General features: G+C 40.8%; 1 protein-coding gene across 5 annotated transcripts in view; it reads left to right on the top strand.

Annotated features, from left to right (window-relative positions):
* MYLK (myosin light chain kinase) overlaps positions 1-21,959 on the top strand; it is a 175,638-nt gene that overhangs the window by 94,986 nt on the left and 58,693 nt on the right. For 3 of the 5 annotated variants that reach the window (XM_079992853.1, XM_079992855.1, XM_079992854.1), the window contains exons 12-16: positions 134-274; positions 1,750-1,947; positions 4,572-4,818; positions 9,242-9,316; positions 9,725-10,773. In XM_079992853.1, the coding sequence (XP_079848979.1) occupies positions 134-274; positions 1,750-1,947; positions 4,572-4,818; positions 9,242-9,316; positions 9,725-10,773 (1,710 nt within the window). Of the gene's footprint in view, positions 1-133; positions 275-1,749; positions 1,948-4,571; positions 4,819-8,841; positions 8,999-9,241; positions 9,317-9,724; positions 10,774-21,959 lie in introns of those variants that run through there. The other 2 variants (XM_079992852.1, XM_079992856.1) reach the window with 2 other exon arrangements.

The raw sequence follows: 21,959 nt of genomic DNA, 5'->3' as shown, positions 1-21,959 counted from the left end.
ATCAACAATAGCAATGGACTTTTTTTTCATTGGAAATGGTCCCTGTCCCATTCCGTTTTTGTTCCAATTAAAAAGCAGTTTATTACTTTGTACAAGTCTTTCCTAATTTGAACTGTTGTCTTGTTTGTTCAAGCAGAAAAGAAGAGCAGAAATAAACCTCAAAGAGCACATCCTGCCCCAGTCAACAAAACCTTCCCTCCAATCTTCCTAAAAGGCCTAAGTGACCTCAAGGTGATGGATGGAAGCCAAGTGATTATGACAGTAGAAGTTTCGGGTAAGAGCCAGTGCTTATTAATGGATCATGGTCACCTGTTTTGAGGTTTGACAAGGCTACTTTAACCCAGCAGTTTCTCCTCCTGGTTTCTAGGCACTTTTTTATATCCCAGTTTTTCCTTCTAACGTTTGGAAAGTCAACATTTAGGGAGGCTTGTCCTGGCCAGGAAATTTCATGCATATCTTCAAGAAATTTGCTTATTTTAAACATATTTTGCTCTTTACCCATCCTAAGACTTCAAAGATTAGGCAGACAATAGGGTCCTTTCAGACAGTATGTTTTGTGTGGCTGGGGTTTTAATTTTAGTTTGCACTGGGGCATTATCTGCCACATATGGTATGTTTTAAGGCCAGTGCTGTAACCCACCCACAGCCCAGTGGAAAGTACAAAAAAAATCCATATAAACCCTTCTTCCATCTGCATGGAACAGATAGAGTTTAAAGAAAGGGCAGTGGATGGTGTTTCCAGCCACTGTCTGCGGAGTGGGGAAGAGTCATTTAAAATGTGTAAAAAGGAGGCTATAGAGAAATCTTTATCTGGAATTTATTACATCTGGTGTGCTTTGGAAAACCAGAATTGTGGATGTCTTTATGTGGGTGCATGTGCGACTGCCGAGGAAGTGGAAGGTTTTTTTTTTTTGGGGGGGGGAATATCATTGTGTACCATGGGACTGTAAAGTAGGCTGGAATCTGACAATTCCATAGTGAGGAAAGCACAAAAAAGAGACTACATGCTACTTCTGCATATGCTACTATATAGATTTTGCTGCAGACATTTCCATAAGAAGGGCAGGACTGCAATATGTGCATCACCCCTTCTCAAGGACAGATTTGCATAAGATTTGCATAAATTAATGTACATGGATAGATGCAAATTTAGAAATAAATATTTTAATGTAAATAAAAATAACAGTACAGAGGGACGGAGAATCTGTTGTCAGGTGAGCTGTGTGCCTGCTCAGCCTGCTGTCTGGATGCAGACTGAGAATGGACTACTTCAGGGCTCCTCCATGGGATTATTTATCGATATTCAGCAGCTGGACTGGACAACCCTTCAAATAGAGGACACCATCAAATAGTGGACTGTCCTCTCACTGATCTTTCAATAGAGGACTGCCTCCTGTAAAGAAGTATACATGGCCATCCTAGTATGGGGGAAGTAGAGCCGAGGATAAGAGATGAAAGGTGGTGCAGAGCCTTGTGGCTCCTGGATTCACAGGAAAGCATAGGACAGCAGGAGGGTTGTTAAATAGCTAAACCTAAGTGCCATTATATGCAATATGCCCTCAGTGTAATTTTGAGCTACCTGAATGTAGCTGAGAATAGGTCTATTTTAAAAACCTATGCAAAAGGAAGTCAAAGTGAGTTGTTTGTTCCTCCTTATCTCATGACCGCAGTTGGCCTAGTAGAATAGCTCGCACGCTTCCGTTGTTGCTTATGGTTTATCTCAAAGCCTTGTGTTTTGTTGTGGCTCAGCTAACCCGCCTCCTGAAATAATTTGGCTGCACAATGGGAAAGAAATCCAGGAAACGGAGGATTTTCATTTTGAGAAGAAGGGGAATGAATATAGCCTGTATATCCAGGAGGTATTCCCTGAGGATACTGGAAAGTACACCTGTGAGGCTTGGAATGATTTAGGAGAAATTCAGACTGAAGCAACACTAACTGTACAAGGTAATCATTCTTTTCTGTCCTCCTCAGCATTATTTAGCATTTGTGACAGCGACACAGGAAAGCATTCTGCTGTACCCGATGAATGACAGTTTCAAAGAGAGAAGAGAGAATTCAAACTTTCCCCTTGTGGTTTCATTTTCTGTATAACTTTCTCAAGAATTTTGCGTATTTAAGAATCTACTCTAATCTCCAAACTAGGAAAAGTATAGCAGAGTATAAAATCAGAATATAAGGATGTATGTAAAGGTTGTAGATTGCTTCTGCAAAAATTTGGGAAAGCTAGGCACGTGAGTGTCAGTAATAAGCCAGGGATAAGACAGTATCTTCAGTACCAGAAACAGCATACCTCTGAATTTCATTTGCTGGGGAGCATTAGGAGGAAATTTTTATTATGCTTGTGTCCTGCCTGTGGTAGGCCGCTGTGAGAACAGGATGATGGACTAGATGGGCCTTTGGTCTGATCCAGCCACACTTTTCTTACACTTCAAAAAACTTAGCAGACTGTCAATAATTAATATGACATTTTAAGATCAAGTTACAGTCTGCATTCATCTGTATCACTGTTATGTCTCTTCCTTGTGGATCCTCTCCTTTGTGGATAAAGTAACAATATAGATTGATGGATGGATGATAGGGTGGGGAGTAACACAGTATTATAGGAGGTGTTCAATTTCACCATGGTTGACAGGATCAAGTATTTCTTTAGGCTTTAAAGTTAAAAATTTCTGGAAATCTGCTTGGCCCAGCTTATACGGAATCAGCCTTGATATTATTGTAAGTGGGCATGAGGAACTAATCCAAAAGGGAAGTGTAGCCAAGCCACTAAGGAGCACAATGAGTGATTGCCGTGAATTTTTTGTGGACAGAAAAATGCAGATAGGGAAACCAAAGCAAACTCTACATCAGTATCAGAGGGGAAAGAGGAGTTAAAAGGAGTGCTCAGTAAGGTAACTGCATGGATGATGCTTGTTGAAAATATTTTATTTATAAAAATATTTATAGACCATTATATCACCATACTATATTTTCGTAAGGAAAAATGCCGTCACACTGCAGTTCATGTGGCTGCTGATACATGGCCATGGCGACTGCACCATGAGGACAGAACAGCAGGCAGGAGGTGGAGGCAGATAGGTGAGCAAGCAGGGACAAGCAGAAGGTAACTGGAGGCAGGCAGATGAGTGTGGCTCACACTTTACAAGCCTTCCTGCTCTCCTCCAGGAGCTGCCACTGGTTGGTTTGGGAGATAGTGTGCGAATGAGCAGGTACGCAGAGTGAGTGGGGTAGGGCACCACCAACAGAAAGAAGTGTGCTTTTCTCCTCTTCTTTCCCAACCCCCTTGCCCATGGCATTGGTGAAAGGGGGTCTTGGGGCAAGCTGTGAGAAGAGACGGGAGCTTGGGGTAAACGATGGGAGGATGGGAATTAGCAGTGCCTTTGTTGTATTCATTTTTGTCACCTGCTTGAAACATTTTTATTTAGGCATTTTTGTTTATGCAAACAGGTTACCTGTGTTTTAACTTTTTTTTAGCTACTGCCATTTTCTGAACATCTTTAAATTTTCTGAACATCTCTAAAATATGTTTTTACTGTTTTTTTTTCATATTTTTGTAAATCACTTAGAGGATTTTTTTATACAATCAAGTAGTATGTAAATTTTACTTAGACACAATGGAAATAAAAATTGGTCTACAAGCAAATATATTGTTCTTTACTGTCCCTATACTAGAGGCCATGCAATAATTCTGTTAAATGGCACTTAAATTCATGTTGTTGTTTTTCCTAACTTAAACTTTGGACCCTTGGAAAACTTGTTCAGAAGCCAGACATTCTTCTGGCTTTTATTGCTAGGATCATAAAAATAGTGGATATCTGCAAATACAAACAAGCCCTTAAAAGAAGGCTGATTCTCCCTAGATAAATCTCCCTGTTATGGCTGTACTCACTACTAGAAGAAAGGAAGATACCCTTAGCTAAGGCCCCAAGCTTTATTTCCCTCCATTGACTTAATTATGTGCAATCCCAAATAGTTTTTGCTTCAGTGTTGTGAGTTGCTGTTCAGAACTTCAGGTGCCTATGTTTGATTTTCATAACATTTCAGATGTTGACTTTTCCCATTCCTTAGTTCCTCTGAATATAAGAAAGGAACCGGCAACCTGAGGATTAACAGCATTAAGATTCTGAAATGGAGAGTTTAACCCTTTGGATATTCCCAAGGTGGTAGTTTCAGTCATGGCCCAATATGATGTTCTGCAATAGTGTGAGAGAGTCAAATTGGTGTTCAAATGCTGATGAGACTTTGCTGAGCCAGATGGATCCTGGTCTCAGATCCATCAAGGCTTAATGTTGTTTGGGTTAGAATGGGTACCAGAGTTTCCAGTGTTGGTTTGGGAGGAGAAGAACTTTGATTCTGGGCTAGACTATGACTTTATGCACATAGGATAGCTCTCTCCCAGGATGATGAAGCATCTGTGCTGTGTACAAAAGAAGAAATGATGTAAATTAATGTGAATCCTAAGATAGTAACTTCAGGTTGAATTAATCCACTTAGCTGTTTATATTTTGAATCACACCCACCTCCATTACTACTTTCAGCTTTTTCTTTTTTCTTTCTTTTTCTTCCAGAGCCTCAGGATGGCATTCAGCCATGGTTCATTAGCAAGCCAAGATCAGTGATAGCAGAAGCTGGGCAGAATGTCCTTATTTCCTGTGCCATTGCTGGAGATCCTTTCCCCATGGTTCATTGGTTCAAAGATGGGCAGGAAGTGATGCCAGGAGCAGGATGTGAATTCCTGCAAAATGAAGACATCTTCACATTGATTATAAGAAATGTACAGCCTTCTCATATTGGGCAGTACGAAATACAGCTCAGGTACGTCAAGTGCAAAGTTATACGGTGCTAAACAGATTTATTTATTTATGCATGCCATTTCTATGCCACTTAGTTATTCACATTTATAAGTGGTGTACGTGAAATGTAATCCTAAATGTGAACTATAAGACATTTTAATAATTTATTAATGAATGGTTATTTTCACCTTCCCAGAGCATGCATAAGTAGTCATGGAAATTGACATTGTGGGCATTACGTTTATATTTGTAGCAGCCATTGATGTTTAGCCCAGGCTTGCTATGTTGCAAGCATTTTGCTGTTGCTGCCTTTTCATGGCCTGCTTTTCACATTGGCCTGCTTTCAGTGGATCTTTAAGGCTCAAACTACACAGCATGTGGGGTTCTGTGTTTTTATTCTTCTGCTCCCCATTCCTTTATTACAAATGAAAATCAGGCAGTCTTTTTTTCTGGTGAGAGTAACTTTCCAAAGTGGCATTTTAACCCTCAGTGACAGAGATACAGGTAAAGATGTGGTGATCTCTTGCCTTCCCCCCTGCAGGTGAAAAACCTTTGGGAAGGAGATTTTGTCTTGAAAATAAGAAGCGAGGAAAGGGTTAAATGGCTGTGTGCGCTCTCCCTCTCTCCCCGTCCCCCCCTCCGTCCCCCCCTCCACCTTTATTCTGCTCTGACTTGCAGACTGTCCAGGCTGATTTTATTTTATTTTTTAAACTCAGAGTAGGGGGAAAGGCATGCATAACATTGTTGTGTGTGATAGTAGGTGGCTCAAACTGGGCATTCTGCCCTGATAATTTCCCACAATACAAACAGGGGGATTCGCTGCTTCACAAAATTGTTTGAAATGTATATGGACTGCAGGTCAAAAAATTGTTTTTATATACCGGTACTTCTTCATTATTTTTTTTAACTGGAACCCTGAGGTTCACCAACCAGTGCCATGAGCAGAGTAGTGGATCAAGGAGCAGAGCCAGTTATTTACCATACTCCATGAGCCATTCCCTGGGATGACTTGAATATATAACTGCAAATCTACATCTGAGTTAGAATCCTTGAACTGTAGTAACAGCCTGTCCTTTTGTGGGGAGGGGGAACACAGTTTTTTTGTTGTTGCTGTTGTTAAAGTTTGAGAGTCAGAAATCTTTGAAAAGCTACTGCAAATCATCCAGAAATCTAATAGATCCCAGTCTGCCTTCTGACCACCCCTAATTCATTGGTATGGCATGGAAAGAACTCTGTGCTGTTTGCAAAAGCCTATCAAAGCAGTTTATAGTACTGCACAGCATTTATTTGCCCACATATGGATCCATTCACCACTTTTGTAGGATTTGAATTTAGGTATGTTCTTTAAACATTGTGTCAACTTAAATGTTTTTGACTGGGGGAAAAACAACTCATGTTCAGATTCTTTTTCCTCCAGGCAAGGCTGATCAAATGCTAAAGTATATTCCCTGGTATGGTCTTAAGAAAAGCAGTGGTACAGCTTCATACTGATAATATCATTACACGCTATTTACTGTGCTTAGATGTATTGCCTTATTCGGTTAATATTTTTGATTTTGTTTAACCTACGTGACTTTTTTTGGCCTGGGATAACTTTTAAACAAACTGTCTTGTGCTACCTATTTAGTTTTAGTTAAATCCAAAAGTTTCCTGTGCAGCCCAGTCTTAGGCATGGAACTCATTAGGAAGTAAGTTCTACTGTGGGGGCTTTACTCTCAGGGAAGTATTGTAGTCTTAGGGTTACATCTTAAATTTTACTGCCCCAATTCAGTGTTCTGTGGGTACAAGTTTTTGGTTTTCGTTTGCTTGTTTTTTTGAAGTTTCCACCTTACATATTCAGTATGGAATGTCTAGGAAGAGGAGGTGGGACTGCAGTTAGTGGGCTGATGGGATTCTGTTGTGTTTGCTGGATTTAGAGTAGAAAGTGAAGCTGTGTTGTATAGATTTAAAACTGAATCTAATTAAGCTTTGAAGGTTCATAGAAGCATAGAGTTTTAGAACTGGACGGAACCTTGAAGGTCATCTAGTCCAACCCCCTACAATGCAGGAATCTCAACTAAAGCATCCCTGACAGATGGCCGTCCAACCTCTGCTTTAAAACCTCCAAGGAAGGAGAGTCCACCACCTCCCGAAGGAGTCTGTCCCACTGTTGAACAGCTCTTAACATCAGAAAGTTCTTCCTGATGTTTAGTCAAAATCTCCTTTCTTGTAACTTGAAGCCATTGGTTTGAGTCCTACCCTCTGGAGCAGGAGAAAACAAGCTTTCTCTGTCTTCCATGTGATAACACTTTAGATATTTGAAGATGGCTATCTTCTCAGTCTCTTCTTCACCAGGCTAAACATACCCAATTCCCTCAGCTGTTCCTCATAAGGCTTGGTTTCCAGACCACTGTACACATTCCAGCTTGTCAATTCCCTCCTTAAAGTGGTGCCCAGAACTGGACACAGTACTCTTGTTGTGGTCTAACCAAAGCAGAATAGAATGGTACTATAACTTCCCTTGATTGGGCGCTGTTGATGCAGCCTAGAACAGCATTAGCTTTATTTGCTGCGGCATCACACTGTTGACTCATGCGAAACTTGTGGTCTACTAAGACCCCTAGATCCCTTTCTTATGCACTACTAACAAGCCAAGTGTCCCCCATCTTATATTTGTGCAACTATGTTGGTACCTAATAAAATTCATTTTGTTACTTTGGGCCCAGTTCTCCAAACCATTAAGGTCATCTTGAATCCTGAATCTGTCTTCCCGGGGCATTAGCTACCCCTCCCAAATAGATGTCATCTGAGTCACAAAAAAGGGGATAGATTTGCATTAAAATTGTGTACATGGACATGCAAATTTAGAAAGAAGTGGTACAATTTAACTAAAAATACTATACATCTCACCACAGTGAGGAATGCTGAGACAAGGTTGCTGTCCAGGTACTACTTATAAATGGGCAGCTTCAGGGTTCCTTCTCTCGTGTAATAATGATCTTTATCTGTAGAGCAGATGATCACGCACCAAATGGGATGCAAGTGACCAAAGTATTTTGTGTCAACACATGTTTGTGTGTTCTGTGTTGAGCTTGAGTTTGCATGCCAAATTGCCTAGCTGTAAACATGCCATCAGTGTGATTTAAAATGACTTGAATCTAGTTCTGAATAGACCTATTTGCAGCCTCTGAGCTTCCAGATGACATTGCTTCCAATTCCCAAGTGCCCTCAGCCCCAGACAGTATGGCCAATAGTCAGACACGATGGGAGCTGGACTTAAAAGGACCACAGGTTCTCCATCCCTGGTTTCAATCGTATGGTCTAAGTCGATTACGTGGGTGTAGAAGATAGTGGCTCGATTCACATCTAAAATAAAATGTTCAGCAGGTTGATTTTAGTCATATGTCTCTGTTCTGAAGGTTCTGCTAAATCCCATTCATTTTGAAAACATAATGGGATTCGGTTAAAAAAGAATACTCCAGGAGTTTCTCATGTTCCTATTTCTACATCCAGTGCCTTGAGAATGTTTCCAGAGAGATAAATCTTCCAGATAATATTAATTAAAAGAAAAACCTTCCAGGCTAGTCATGGGGTTGGGCTTATAGTGGGAAACCCTTAAAAATCCACCCTCTGATAAAATATCTCCTCCTTCTTTTAACTGTTGGCAAAGGGCCAGTCCATCTTTCTTTCTTTTAAATGAATGCAGTAGCATTGTTTATAGAGTTGCCTGAAGCCATAAAATCTGTGTTGCTTCCCCCCTCCCCCACTTGGCATCTCTTGGGGGAGATGAGCCATTTTGAAGATGTATCTTCTGTGAAGCATAACATGGTTTGGGGGGGGGGGTTGGGAAAAGGGGAAAGTATTTTAATGACTTCTTTAATGGGAGTCATTTCCAACAGGCATCTCTGGCATTCCTCTGCAAAAGGAAGAATAAGTGCTCAGCACCATATATGGTGACACTTTTATTTTTTTTATTTTTTTTAATATAAACATGCACAGACTGAAACAATCTGCAAGGGAAGGAGAAGAGGGGGTGGGGAAGGGAAGAGGGGTCCCTGCTTTTAATATCTTAGTGTTAGGAAAGTTAAAAGCTTGGTATTGTATAAACAAACACAGGGACAAGGCTTGGAGAACTTTTTAAGCGTTGCAAAACAGTGCTTTTCCCTTGCTTGGAGTTCACAACTTTTGGATATTTATTTTCCTTCAGGTCGCTTGTTTTGGAGGTAAAACACACACACCCCAGCCTTTATTTTGAAGCTCATTAGCAATGACTCAGTGTGCCTGTCAAGCAGGGAGAAAAGTTCCAGTGGTGGGGAATATTGTTTGTTTTTAGACAGTGATAGCAACTTGGATGATTACTGGGATAGTGGGCTGGGTGCGGGGAAAACCAAGCATAGTGAGGGTTGGGTTTGGGTGATTTGGGTATGTGGTTTGCTCAGTTTACGTTCTGATTTTAACTTTTTCAGAAACCAAGTTGGAGAATGCAGCTGTCAGGTGTCTTTGATGCTGAGAGAAACTTCCACAGGAGAAATACACAGAGAGTAAGTACAATTCCCAGGGACTTACATGGGTGGGTTCTATTTTTTGCTTTGCTAATTCTCTTACCTTTTAGACTCAAGTTGGCTGCTGTTCAGCCTAATTCCTAAATGTGACCCAACAAATTGTTTTCATCACACACAGCTGAAGCAAACTGTACCAAGCCAGTGTGCAGCACTTTTTTATTTTATTATTTTTTTGCATGTGTGTAGCCTTATATGGTTCCTGAAGTCATCAGTGATGCAGTTAACTAATGGAGCAAGTTCTTCTAATCAGCCTTCTCTTCTATAAACATATTTTGTCCTGGCTCTAAGGTGGTTCCTTGATACTTTAAACCAACTCTTTGCTTGCCCTTTTTCTCTTCTCCCTCCCCTTCTCCCTCCCCCTTCCCTGCAACCCTTCTGTGCTTGCAGTGGGAGGCAGACGGAACAGAGAGATGCTGATAATCATGATGCACTGACATTTGGAAGCACTGGAGACTTCAGAAAGAGCACTGGTGAAGTCCAGCAAGTTGAGGAAGAGCAGGAGGACGTTCGGGGTGTGCTCAAGAGGCGAGTAGAAACCCGGGAGAGTACAGAGGAGAAGCTTAGGCAGCAGGAGGCTGAACAGATTGACTTCCGCGACATTTTGGCAAAGAAAGTCAACACCAAAAGTTTTTCTGAGGAGGACCTGAAAGAAATTCCAGCCGAACAGATGGACTTCCGTGCTAACCTGCAGCGGCAGGTCAAGCCCAAGACCTTGTCGGAAGAGGAAAGGAAAGTCCATGCTCCTCAACAGGTAGACTTCCGTGCGGTGCTGGCAAAAAAGGGTACCCCCAAACCTTCCTTTCCAGAGAAGGCACCTGCCCCAAAGCCAGCTACCCCAGATTTTAGGTCTGTGCTTGGCGCTAAGAAAAAAGCACCAACTGAGAATGGTGACCCTGGTGCTCAAGCCCAAAATGCTAACGCTATCCCGGATGTGCAGAAACCCAGCACCCACCCCAAAGTGGCCGATGCAAGTGCCAACTCCAAAAACCCACCAGTATCCAAGGCACTGGACACCCAGAATGCCAGCTCTAAAATACCACATGCTATCACTGTTTCAGAAGCCAAGGATGCTAGCCCCACATCTAAAATACAAAATGCTAGCATTAACTCTGAAGCCCAGCTTGCCAGAACCAACTCTGAATTGCCACATACCAAACTGAAGGAGAAAGAGGATAAGAATGACAACAACTGCAAAGGTGGTTGCCCACCGGTAGTCGATGGAGGAATAACTGAAGAGAAAGTAGAGGATAACAAAAAAGAGCAGCCAAAGGGAACAGCACCATCATTTACCGAAAAGCTACAGAATACTCATGTTGTAGAAGGTGACAAATTAATCTTGCAGTGTCAGGTTTCCTCAGATCCACCTGCTGCTGTCACTTGGACTCTGGATGGGAAAGTCATCAAATCGTCGAAGTTCATTGTCCTCTCTCAAGAAGGTAAAATGATGCAAACAGCAAGGCAGCCGTGTGGCTCACTGCTGTTATAGCCTACTTCTTTCATTTGTGTTAAGTAAATTTTGCTCTTTTTAACTCATAATGTATATCACTATTTTAGTGCTAACCCTGTAATTGATTCCAGATGTGTTTGTTGCTGGCGTGCTGGGGACAAGGAATAGTCTTATTAAACATGTTTCCGGCAGATCAGCATCTAACAACTTGCAGATGCAAGCTGAATCGTCTTCCGTTCTTGTTTAAGTTATATTTAAATGTGGTTTTAGGATTCTGAAATCCAGTATCTACTTAATGAGTATTTAATTGGAAACTGGTCTATAGCAAGGGGATCATATCAATTTCAGTATCTGAATTCAGGTATGATTCTCCTATTACGTGAAAATTTTTGCATGACTCTTGCTGAGTCGTGGGAACTTTGGGAGGAAAAGAAATGAGTTTGGGGTAGAATTATACTTTAAAACATGTTCTGGAAATGAAGCCTGGAAAGGAATCCTCTGAAATAAGAGTGTAAGTGACTTGACTCTTAGTATGTTCAACATAGATGTTTTAAATAATTTTGATACTAGTTGACAAATACAGTAGTAGCATACCAGAATTCAGGAAATGCTTTATTGAACAGAACATCCTGTTTTCGTACTGTTTTTAGGGTCAGTGGTGACACAAAAGTTCTCTAGTCCAATTCTCTGCATAAGAGTTAGGAATGCTTAGTGCAAAGGATTCTTAACAATTTAGCCCACACTGTGTATATGCTGATATTTCACAGAGGGAGGGAGGGAGATGGATATGGCAATTGCCACAGATACCTGGAGCATGCAGAATGGATTTAACCAATCAAAGTTGTTCAGATGCCCAAGTCACAAAGCACCATTACAGGTTAATGTTTTAAATTGGAACTATCTTGAGGCCTCATTTCACCCGAACTTCATAAGGGCTTGGTCCTGCAACCACCATTTTTAATATAATTGTTCATCACTGGAACAAGTTGGGTTGTGGGGAGTAGGAAAATTGGTACACATTTAAAACAACAGCAGTAATAAAGATGAGTTTCTGAGGAGATGCATAGTGCCTTTTCCTCACAATAGCTAAGGTCAGTCAGGCTTTAAATGTGGGCCCTCTTTCTGTGGGGCCTCATCCTCCCCATTGCCATAGCCTCTGCTGCTACTTGTTTCTCAGGTAGAAGGCTGGTGATTGAACAAGCAGGTAGCAGCTACTCTTCATGTTAATTTGGTGCTTTGCAATCGTAAGATCCCAGGTTCCATCTCTGGCATCTCTAAGAAAGACTGAGAATTTCCTGGTCTGAAACCCTGGAAATCCTCAAGCAAGGTGGACCAGTGGTCTACCTCCACATTCCTGTGTCTGTGTTTGCCATTGTTATTGCTACTGAGCTGCGCATACCAAAGAGTGGGAGTGCAAGGAAACAGGTGGTAACAGGAAGGAACAGGAGCAACATAGCTGCGGTTTTCTAGAGGTGGGCCCTCTAGTGGGCTATGTGGCTGGGAAGATGCCCAACCAAACTGTCCCTGGATGGTAGCTGCACATCAGTTGGGATGCAGAGTGAAAGAATGCAGGCTTTGCCCTGGAATTAACCAAGAGAATTATATCTTTGCTGTTCTGCACAGGCCTTGGCAAAACAACTGTCTTGTCATGTTGTGTGATGGAATAACAAGAGGAATGCTATGTATTACTGAATTTGATGAGACCTAATTTTGATGTTCTGGCAGGAAGTGATGTGTTTTTCCTTGTTGCTGAACTGCTGTTGTGCTACACTTGGGCAAAAGAAGCCAGAGACATTGCCTAAGTGAACTTGTAGTAATAAATGGTAGTATTCAATGCTAGTCCTGTGCAAAGTAGACTTATTGAAGCTAATATTCAAGATTAACTTAATTCCATTAAGTCCTACTCTGACTAGGACTTGGTTGATGGAAACCCAAACTCTTCCTTCACTTTACCACATTATTATATTATGATAGCCACAAATCACCTAAAAGTTTAGTTCTCTGAAAAGTGCAGTAATTTGTCAGAGAAATACAACAACCAGGTCATGGCGGAGGTGGTGATAGTTACTCTGACGTAACCATAATGAGTGGAATCCAATTGGTCCTCTTAGTGCAGTTGCTCCAGTGTAAGTTTCTGCTCACAGAAGCAGGGGGGACTTGTTCTTTGATTCCTCCTCTTCCCCTGCTGCTGCATCGCCCCCCAATTCTGTTCTAGAGGGTTGGGGTATTCTCCAGAAAAGATGTTCAGGGGTGCTAAGGGAAATACCAAAAATCCTCTTCCCTCTTCTGATAGTAGAAACCTCCCACTGAATTAAAAGCCCTTGTGCTTGCCACAAGGGCACTAGTTGGAAACAGACTATTGTAATATTTATTTATAAATATATATATTTTTATCAATAGCAATTAATTCTAACAATAATGTTTTATTTTAAATCTCCTTTTTAAAATCACAGTGTCCCTACATCTCAATGAGGTGGTAAATCTGTACCTGGGCTGTGCCACTTCAGGTGCTGATTCGGTCATACACACATGCATATAGAAAACTAGATATCTGGGAGGCTAAGCTAGAATCCTTACTGTATTTTATGTTGAAGGAAGAAAATGTGTATGGAAGAGCTTTCCATCAAGTGAGCCCCTGCAGGCACTCCGTGATGGTACAGCCCAGGCATAGGCTTATCACCTTAGTAAGAACTAGGTGTTAAGCTGAGTGTCCTTGTACCTGAGGGTGCAGTGGTTTGAGAAGAACAATGTATCATTAGACAACTCAGTGCTGATAACTGTTCAGGCCGGTATGTGCATTAAGTTGCCAGGCACTTGTGAAATTGCTTCCATTTGCAGTTGCTTTGCAGTGCTCAGGACAGGCTAATGCTCAGAGTGGGTTAACTGGATGTTACATATGAGCCCAGCTGTGGGTTTGAGATACAGCCTCAGTTCCTGACAACAGAATGACATGGAAATAATGGTTATAAATAGCAATTTTTTTGTTTATAATTGTATCCTGAATTTTCCAATGTGTAGTTCATAGGTTACTGTCCTAAAGGTAAACATTCCATGAGCTATTTTATCTGACTTACAGTGCAAGGTTCAACTCACATCTGATGAGATGGATAATATACATCAGTTAATCCTTAGCCTGATGATTGTATTCATCATAAACTCAAGATGGTGTGTTCCTTTCACTGTGAGTTTGCCATGAAGCATCTACGTCAGGCATAAGCAAACTCGGCCCTCCAGATGTTTTGGGACTACAACTCCCATGTTCCCTAGTTAACAGGACCAGTGGTCAGAGATGGTGGGAATTGTGGTCCCAAAACATCTGGAGGGCCGAGTTTGCCTATGCCTGATCTACGTGGTGAACGGTATAATCGGTCCACATTTTTAAAAATTCTGTTGAAAAATGGCAAAGTTGTCACAGTTCTAAATTTTTGGCAATTTATATAGAATCCGTCACTTCTAATGAATGTCATTCCCTGAAATGACAGCTTATAGGGAAAGCAGAGGGTCGTTTTATTTAGAGTTTTACAGCTATGTGGCCGCCCATCTTATAGTGGCCTGAGTTTCATTATCCTCTGACATCCAGAAGAAACATCCTAAAAGTATGGTTGAATGAAAGCTAATTTGCAACCTAGCACAAATAAAGGCATCTGCATCAGCTAAAGTGAGCTCCTTAACTTGAACATTTGAGGAGTGAAGTTGTCAGCACTTTAACTTTTCCTTTAAACCAAAGTTTTATTGATTCTAGAATAAGAGAGAGCATGCATTGAAAAGTGGGACATCAATATATAATAATATATTATTAATATATATTATATATTAATATAATATAACCTTTCTTCAATCTCTCTGTTTATTCAAAACAAGAGTTATTATACTTCATATTCCAAGTTCTTTGTGGTTGAGGAGAGAAATTTGAATCTTTCTGGAGGCATCAAAGGAAAAATGTTCAGCATATTAATTACTTTGTGAAATCTTTTTTGTGGTCATTTTGATTTGTGCTTATTCTTTAGTGCCTTGCTTAGAAAAAATAGGGTTAGTGCTGCCAATATCGCTTATGGAAGCTGCCTTGTTCCTGGTCAGACTACATCTGGCCCAGTATTGTCTCATTTGACTGGCTGTGCAGGGTCTATCCTTAGTGCAGTCAGAAACAATATAATTCTCATCCTTGAGTCTTTTGGCATCTTGCTGACTCAGTGGACCTCACTGGCATACTTTCTTTCATTACATTAGTCTTTTTTGGTATGGCTTTATTGTACTTCTCTTTGGCTCCCCTTTTCACCAGCCTTACGTATGTATACATTAGAATAATTTATTTTCACTTTGATTTTCCCCATTGAAATGTAATCCTTTCTTCGATTTTTTTTTTTTTTTTTTGTATTTAACTTGCATAGCCTGTTTCCATGCAATGGGAATTGGCCTTTTCCTTACTACTCTATTTGTCTGTCCCCCATGGAGACTAGCAGGCAAATCCTCCTAGATAGCTGCTTACCCAAAAAGCAGGAAAGTTGAATCTGAGTTGCAAAAGCTTGGATCTGTCTGTCTATCTGTCTATTGAAAAGTTCGAGAGAGAAGAAAAAGCTGGGCCAGGAAAAGGAAAAGCAACTCCGTAATTCTTTAGCCAGCTTAAATCCTTAAACTTTGCTGTAATAGTACAGGAGATGTCAACCTACAGGTAGGAGTGATCAACTGCATCACTGAAATGCTAGCCTTATGTAGCCTTTCCTGTTGTATTCTAGCTGAACTGCCCTATCTCAGAAGCTTTAAGTTTACCTCTAATTAAGGAAGGGGGGGGGTGAGTTTTGATTGTTTACTTTTAAAAGTGCACCTATCTAACTCACTCTTCCTGGAACAATTTGAGAATCAAATATAGTCATCCTTCAACATTTGCACTTCTCTGAATTTTGCAGTGCAGTTGTCCAGCCAACAAAAATGCACTGCAATGCATATAATAGGGTAAAGAGTTCTCATATATTCTCATATATATATCACATCACATAAGAAATGCATTCTATTGCTTTGCCAAAAAGGGGGAAATTAGGCAGTACAGTAGTATAGTATAGTATAGTATAGTATAGTATAGTATAGTATAGTATAGTATAGTATAGTATAGCAAGGGGGCAGTCCATTATCCCACAGACCTTGTGGGGGGCCAGACTAATATATATTAAAAAAGAACGAATTCCTGTGCCCCACAAATAACCCAGAGATGCATTTTAAATAAAAGCACACATTCTGCTCATGTAAAAACATGCTGATTCCCAGACCACCCATGGGCCGGATTTAGAAGGCAATTGGGCCGGATCAGGCCCTCAGGCCTTAGTTTGCCTACCCATGGTATAGAGAAATCTATACTAAAATGCTGGTGAATTTTGCTGATGAGGACTTCTTTAAAATAATTCACAAACTAATTCAGAAATGTGGAGATTGCAACGCAATATTGGAAAAAACAGAAACTTAAGGAAATCAAAATGGGCAGATTCACTCATCCTACCTCTAGTGACCAGGGAATCCTTGCACATGGTAATATATACATCACTCAGACACTCTCTTACGCACCCTACTGATTAATCATAACATAAATCACATAGTACATCATGATCCAAACACAACTGTAGGCTTACTATCTTGCATCACTGTATCCATGCCCACTTGCTTATCCTGGAGGGGTGGCTAACACCCCAGAGGACAGGATCACACTTCAAAACGACCTTGACAGATTAGAGAACTGGGCTAAAACAAACAAGATGAACTTTAACAGGGAGAAATGTAAAGTATTGCACTTGGGCAAAAAAAAATATGAGAGGCACAAATACAAGATGGGTGACACCTGGCTTGAGAGCAGTACATGTGAAAAGGATCTAGGCGTCTTGGTTGACCACAAACTTGACATGAGCCAACAGTGTGACGCGGCAGCTAAAAAAGCCAATGCAATTCTGGGCTGCATCAATAGGAGTATAGCATCTAGATCAAGGGAAGTAATAGTGCCACTGTATTCTGCTCTGGTCAGACCTCACCTGGAATACTGTGTCCAGTTCTGGGCACCACAGTTCAAGAAGGACACTGACAAACTGGAACGTGTCCAGAGGAGGGCAACCAAAATGGTCAAAGGCCTGGAAACGATGCCTTATGAGGAACGGCTAAGGGAGCTGGGCATGTTTAGCCTGGAGAAGAGGTTAAGGGTGATATGATAGCCATGTTCAAATATATAAAAGGATGTCATATAGAGGAGGGAGAAAGGTTGTTTTCTGCTGCTCCAGAGAAGCGGACACGGAGTAATGGATCCAAACTACAAGAAAGAAGATTCCACCTAAGCATTAGGAAGAACTTCTTGACAGTAAGAGCTGTTTGACAGTGGAATTTGCTGCCAAGGAGTGTGGTGGAGTCTCCTTCTTTGGAGGTCTTTAAGCAGAGGCTTGACAACCATATGTCAGGAGTGCTCTGATGGTGTTTCCTGCTTGGCAGGGGGTTGGACTCAATGGCCCTTGTGGTCTATTTCAACTCTATGATTCTATGATTCTATGAATTTGGTAACGTGAAAGGGAAGCCTACTTAGTCTTCATGCCTTGTACAGCTATTGTTTTAAGAGCAACTTTTAATAATCTTTGAAGATAATCTGCCTGTTCGTTCTCTGCTAAAAAAAAGGTTGGTACAGTAGAGAGAAGACTAGTTAATGCTGTTTGGGGTTAACTCACCTTAATGGATTTAATTCTTACAGAGCTATTTTGGAGCTGTCAGTGTATTCTTTGTGCCCAATGTCCTCTGTAGAAAAATATTCTTCAGAATCAGGCTTTAGGCTTGTCGTTGATGCTCTCATCCCAACCTTTCATTTTTTATTTTTTATTGGTTCTAATTAAGACTGCTTTGTAACGGTGGGATTAGTTGGCCAATTAATTGATTACTCCACTAACATATATGGTTAATAATAATAATAATAATAATAATAATAATATTTTTTATTTATACCCCGCCCTCCCCAGCCAAGGCCGGGCTCAGAGCGGCTTACAAACCGGTTAAAGAAATCATAGTTGGCTGAGCAGATGACAGCACAAATTTTAACAGGCAACAATTACGCATTAATCTAACCTGAGGTGGCCAACCTGAGGTAGTGCCTTCTAGGTGTTGTTGGAATACAAATCCCATGACCCCTTGTTGCTGGCTGTGCTGGCTGTGGCTGATGGGAGGTGGAGTCCAATATATGGAGGGTGCCTTGTTGGATCTGTGTATATAGCATAGGTGGACTATAAATGCTACATTCTTGATGGATTGACTTAATGGAAAGTGCCATAGCTGTCTTATTGAAGATAATGATATTGTTATAGCACTACTACACATTTTGATATGCAAGTGATTACTTTGCAACATTGGCTGGCTGTTGTGATTGTATACAATTCATTCTAATAATTCTGCTTACATTTAAATATGATTTCTTAGTAGGAGAGGTTTCTGTGCGACCTTGGTTGTTTTTTTCATTTCTTTGATGTTCTCAGTTTTTCTGAGCAGATGTTATTCTCCTTGATCTTAAGTACTTTGGAAATCAGCAGAAGGATAATACACCTGCCCCCAAACTTTAAGTGGGTGGATAGATTTAGGAATGCTTCTTGTTGAGAGGCTGCTTTTGGGAATGCTTCCTATGATATAGTACAGGCATCCCCAAACTCGGCCCTCCATATGTTTTGGGACTACAATTCCAATCATCCCTGACCAGTGGTCCTGTTAGCTGGGGATGATGGGAGTTGTAGTCCCAAAACATCTGGAGGGCCGATGTTTGGGGGTGCCTGATATAGTAGAAATGAGTTCATGGAATAAATATAAGCTGTGTCCCCTATAATGATTGCTAGGGTTCAATCTGGAGAACACTCACCATTAAGGTAGGAACTGGGGTAGCCATAGTTTCTGCTACTTGCTCATCTCCTGACCTTTCATCTGCCTGTCTCTGGCACTGAGCAAGACTCCATGTTTTCCCTGCTGCAGGCAAGAAAGAAGGATGGATGAAAACATCAGTAGAGGAAAAAGAGGAAGCATCTATGGTTACTTCAGCTTCCACCTAACTGTTGCGTTTCAAACTCAACATGTTTTATCTGTTGTTGCAATCTGGATCTGGCACCCCTATCAGTAATATACATTTTTCATCATGTGTCCATTTTGAAGATTCATCCTCATAACAGAGGGATTCACCCTAGTTCTGGTCTCAGAGTGTACATAAGTTAACACAACGGTATGCAGCTGAACCCTATGTTACATGGTAGAAATTAATGCATGCTACATTTTAACATAGGCATGCTTCAGCAATAAAGTGTAAACTGACCCTAAAGCAGTAAAGATGGCTAAGCTGAAATCCACAGAGTTGTTCTTCTTTGCCCCAGAATTAATTGACTTTCAGATTTCAGCATCCTTTTTGGCATCCGCTGCCTTTTAAAAACTGCTCAGGGTACACGAACTGAGTTATTGCAGCTGGAACAGAGGGAAATATGTTTTGCTGACCAAGATAGGAAAGTAAAATATAGGAGCTATCCTTGTTTTGAGGCTCTGCATATTTGTTTTGAAGTTCACTAGCTATCATGCGGCAAGAACCATAAATATTTTGCCAAGTTTGTGCTATTTTGGTTAAACCAAACATCTCCACATAAGCCCCAAACTCCAGGGAGAGTGTCTTAAAGTGTTTAAGCCTCTGAACTCTCCAGACAATTGGATCCTTCCCACAGTATTGCCATGGATATTCCAACAAGTTTCCAATTATAGGCATTTTGAACACGTTTTTTGTGTCTAATACACAAGTGTATCTAACTCTATGCATTGCAATGCTTTCTTCACATAGACATGTAAACTTTATGACACACAGTTGGCTGACAGCTATATAAACAGTTTGGGGGCAGGGAGAGGTCAACATTTACAGCAATCTTGTTATTTTCCCTCCTGGGATTTCATTTTGTAAGGTGCCAAAAATTCAGAATTCCCAGTGGAAGTCACCAGACAGAGCCTTCCTCAGAACTATGAGAAAAGAATCTCATCTCTGGAGGTCAGTGGAGGCTTTTGTAGAGGAAATACCAAATGCTTCATTGAGAGACATTTGGCCTCCCATCTCAGGGAATGAAGCAGTTGCCTAAGTCACAGAAAGCAAAACCCTCTTTGGAAAGTTTCATGTCTCTAGTAAATATATCCGACTTGCTTTTTGTTTGTATATCTAGTTAAGCGGAATACTTGTGCATGATTCAAGACAGATTTCAAACACATGTCCAAAGATAACATTCTACCTCATCATTCTTTTATTACATGTGCACTGTGGCGTACAATCAACACTCTCTTGGCTTCATTAGCCTTTAAAGTTCATAAATTGGCGGTAGGTTTGTTGTGACAAAACGCAGTTCTAGAGCAGGGAGTGAGGAAGCTAGGGCCCTACAGAGGTTGTTGGACTCCATCTCCCATCAGCCCCAGCCAGCATGGGACTGTTGGGTTTGATGAAGGAACTTGTAGTTCAATAAAAGGTTTTCTATCCCTGCTTTGAAGGTCATGACTTAAGAAGAAGGAGCATAGAGTTTCAGTGCATAGACAAAATGGGATTGGGAATAGGATTGAACCATTATGTGTAAAGTGGAAAGGAGCAATATACCAGTCTCTACCACAGTTTATTGTTCTTCTGGACCTCTAATGTTCTTAAATAAAAACAATCTGAAACAATAGAGTCATTTTAAAGAATAAAAATGGTTTCATTCTTAAAATATGAACAGTACAGCCATACAGTTCTGAAATTCACTCGCTACAGAGGTGTGTGTGGCATCTTCATTATGTAGTTTTTGTTATATGCTGAAGATGTAACTCTTTACCCTGGCATTTGACACCATACCCAAAATGTCTAAGCTTTTAAAAAGTACATTCTGTTCTATGACTGATTACAGACAGTATTTGTTCAGAGAAGGTAGATGATGGCCCACCAGCACATGTCTTAATTGTTTTGGTTTCACTGTGGTTTCTGGTTGAACTTTTTTTGCCATTGCTGTTCGACTTAAGACAATAGTAGTACAGAAAATGTACGGTACATATGGACCCCCAACCTCAGTGAAAGTGGCTGAATGAAGTCACTTTCGATTTCTGTAAAATATGTGTGCACAGAACTTAAGATACATGTCACAAGTAAGACTGGTCTTTGTTTGCAGAAAACGTCTGTGAAGTTCTGTAGTTTTTCTGCTAACACTTTGGTTTATGTAAATTAGACTTAGATGATTGTTTTGGTCTCATCAACACTTCTTTGAGTATAGTTCATTTTATTGTGAATTGTAAAATCGCTTGGCAAGGTGGCAGAGAACATAGCTTGGCAAGGTGACAGAGACTATAGCCTTGATTAACCTCCTAAAAACTCATATTAAACATCATATACCTGTATGCATCTTATGCTTGAAACGTTCAATATATAGGTACTAACATGGTGCTATTAACAAGCAACCTCACCATGTGGCTGGTCTTCAGTTTGATGCAATTATCACTGCTCCAGTGATGTTTGCAATTTCTGGAGTATTGTTGGGACTGTCAAAGGTATCCCACTAAAGCATCCAACTGGCACAAGGATTTCCACAGAAAATCCCTACTTTCTCTTCCCCCTCCCTGTAAGACCCTTAAATCTGTGTGACCTTTGAATATGTCCACCAACCCCACAGAGCAGATTTGAGGAGGGCATGCACAGAAGTGGGAGGAGGTGGGAGAGTTGCATTGCACAAATGTAAAATCTTGCGGTGGTTGGACTCATTAGTTGGATACTGCACACCACACTATTACTTGATTCGCAAATTATCTCATCAGCCTCCTCCATGTCTCCTGATATGTTGGAATCCCAGTTCACGCAACAGTTTTCAAGGTACTGAAGAAGTCATCACACTGTGATACTCCCACTTCATTTTCTCAATGAATTTTTTTGGGTTTTTTGTTAAAGCACCTTTGGGGGCAAACTTGAAAGGCATCAGGTTTTAACTTGCTTTCCTTGTCTGTTCTGTGCAAGTGCCTGTTCCTCTCATGAAAATGGAGTAGCTAAGATTTTGAGAAATAAACACATTGCTGAATATGTGTGACTGTGTTGGAAGGCAAAAATGCCACTAACGATTCCTGCTTCACAACCAGGAGACTAATGTGTCTTTATGCTGAAGTGTTGAAGTGGACCAAATCAGAGAGCTAGTGGGACCACATGTTTCA

The sequence above is a fragment of the Podarcis cretensis genome, assembly GCF_951804945.1.
Source record: "Podarcis cretensis genome assembly, chromosome: 1".
In the NCBI taxonomy this organism is placed as follows: domain Eukaryota; kingdom Metazoa; phylum Chordata; class Lepidosauria; order Squamata; family Lacertidae; genus Podarcis; species Podarcis cretensis.
Note: the sequence above shows the minus strand (reverse complement) of the source record. Positions and strands in the feature narration are given on the sequence as shown.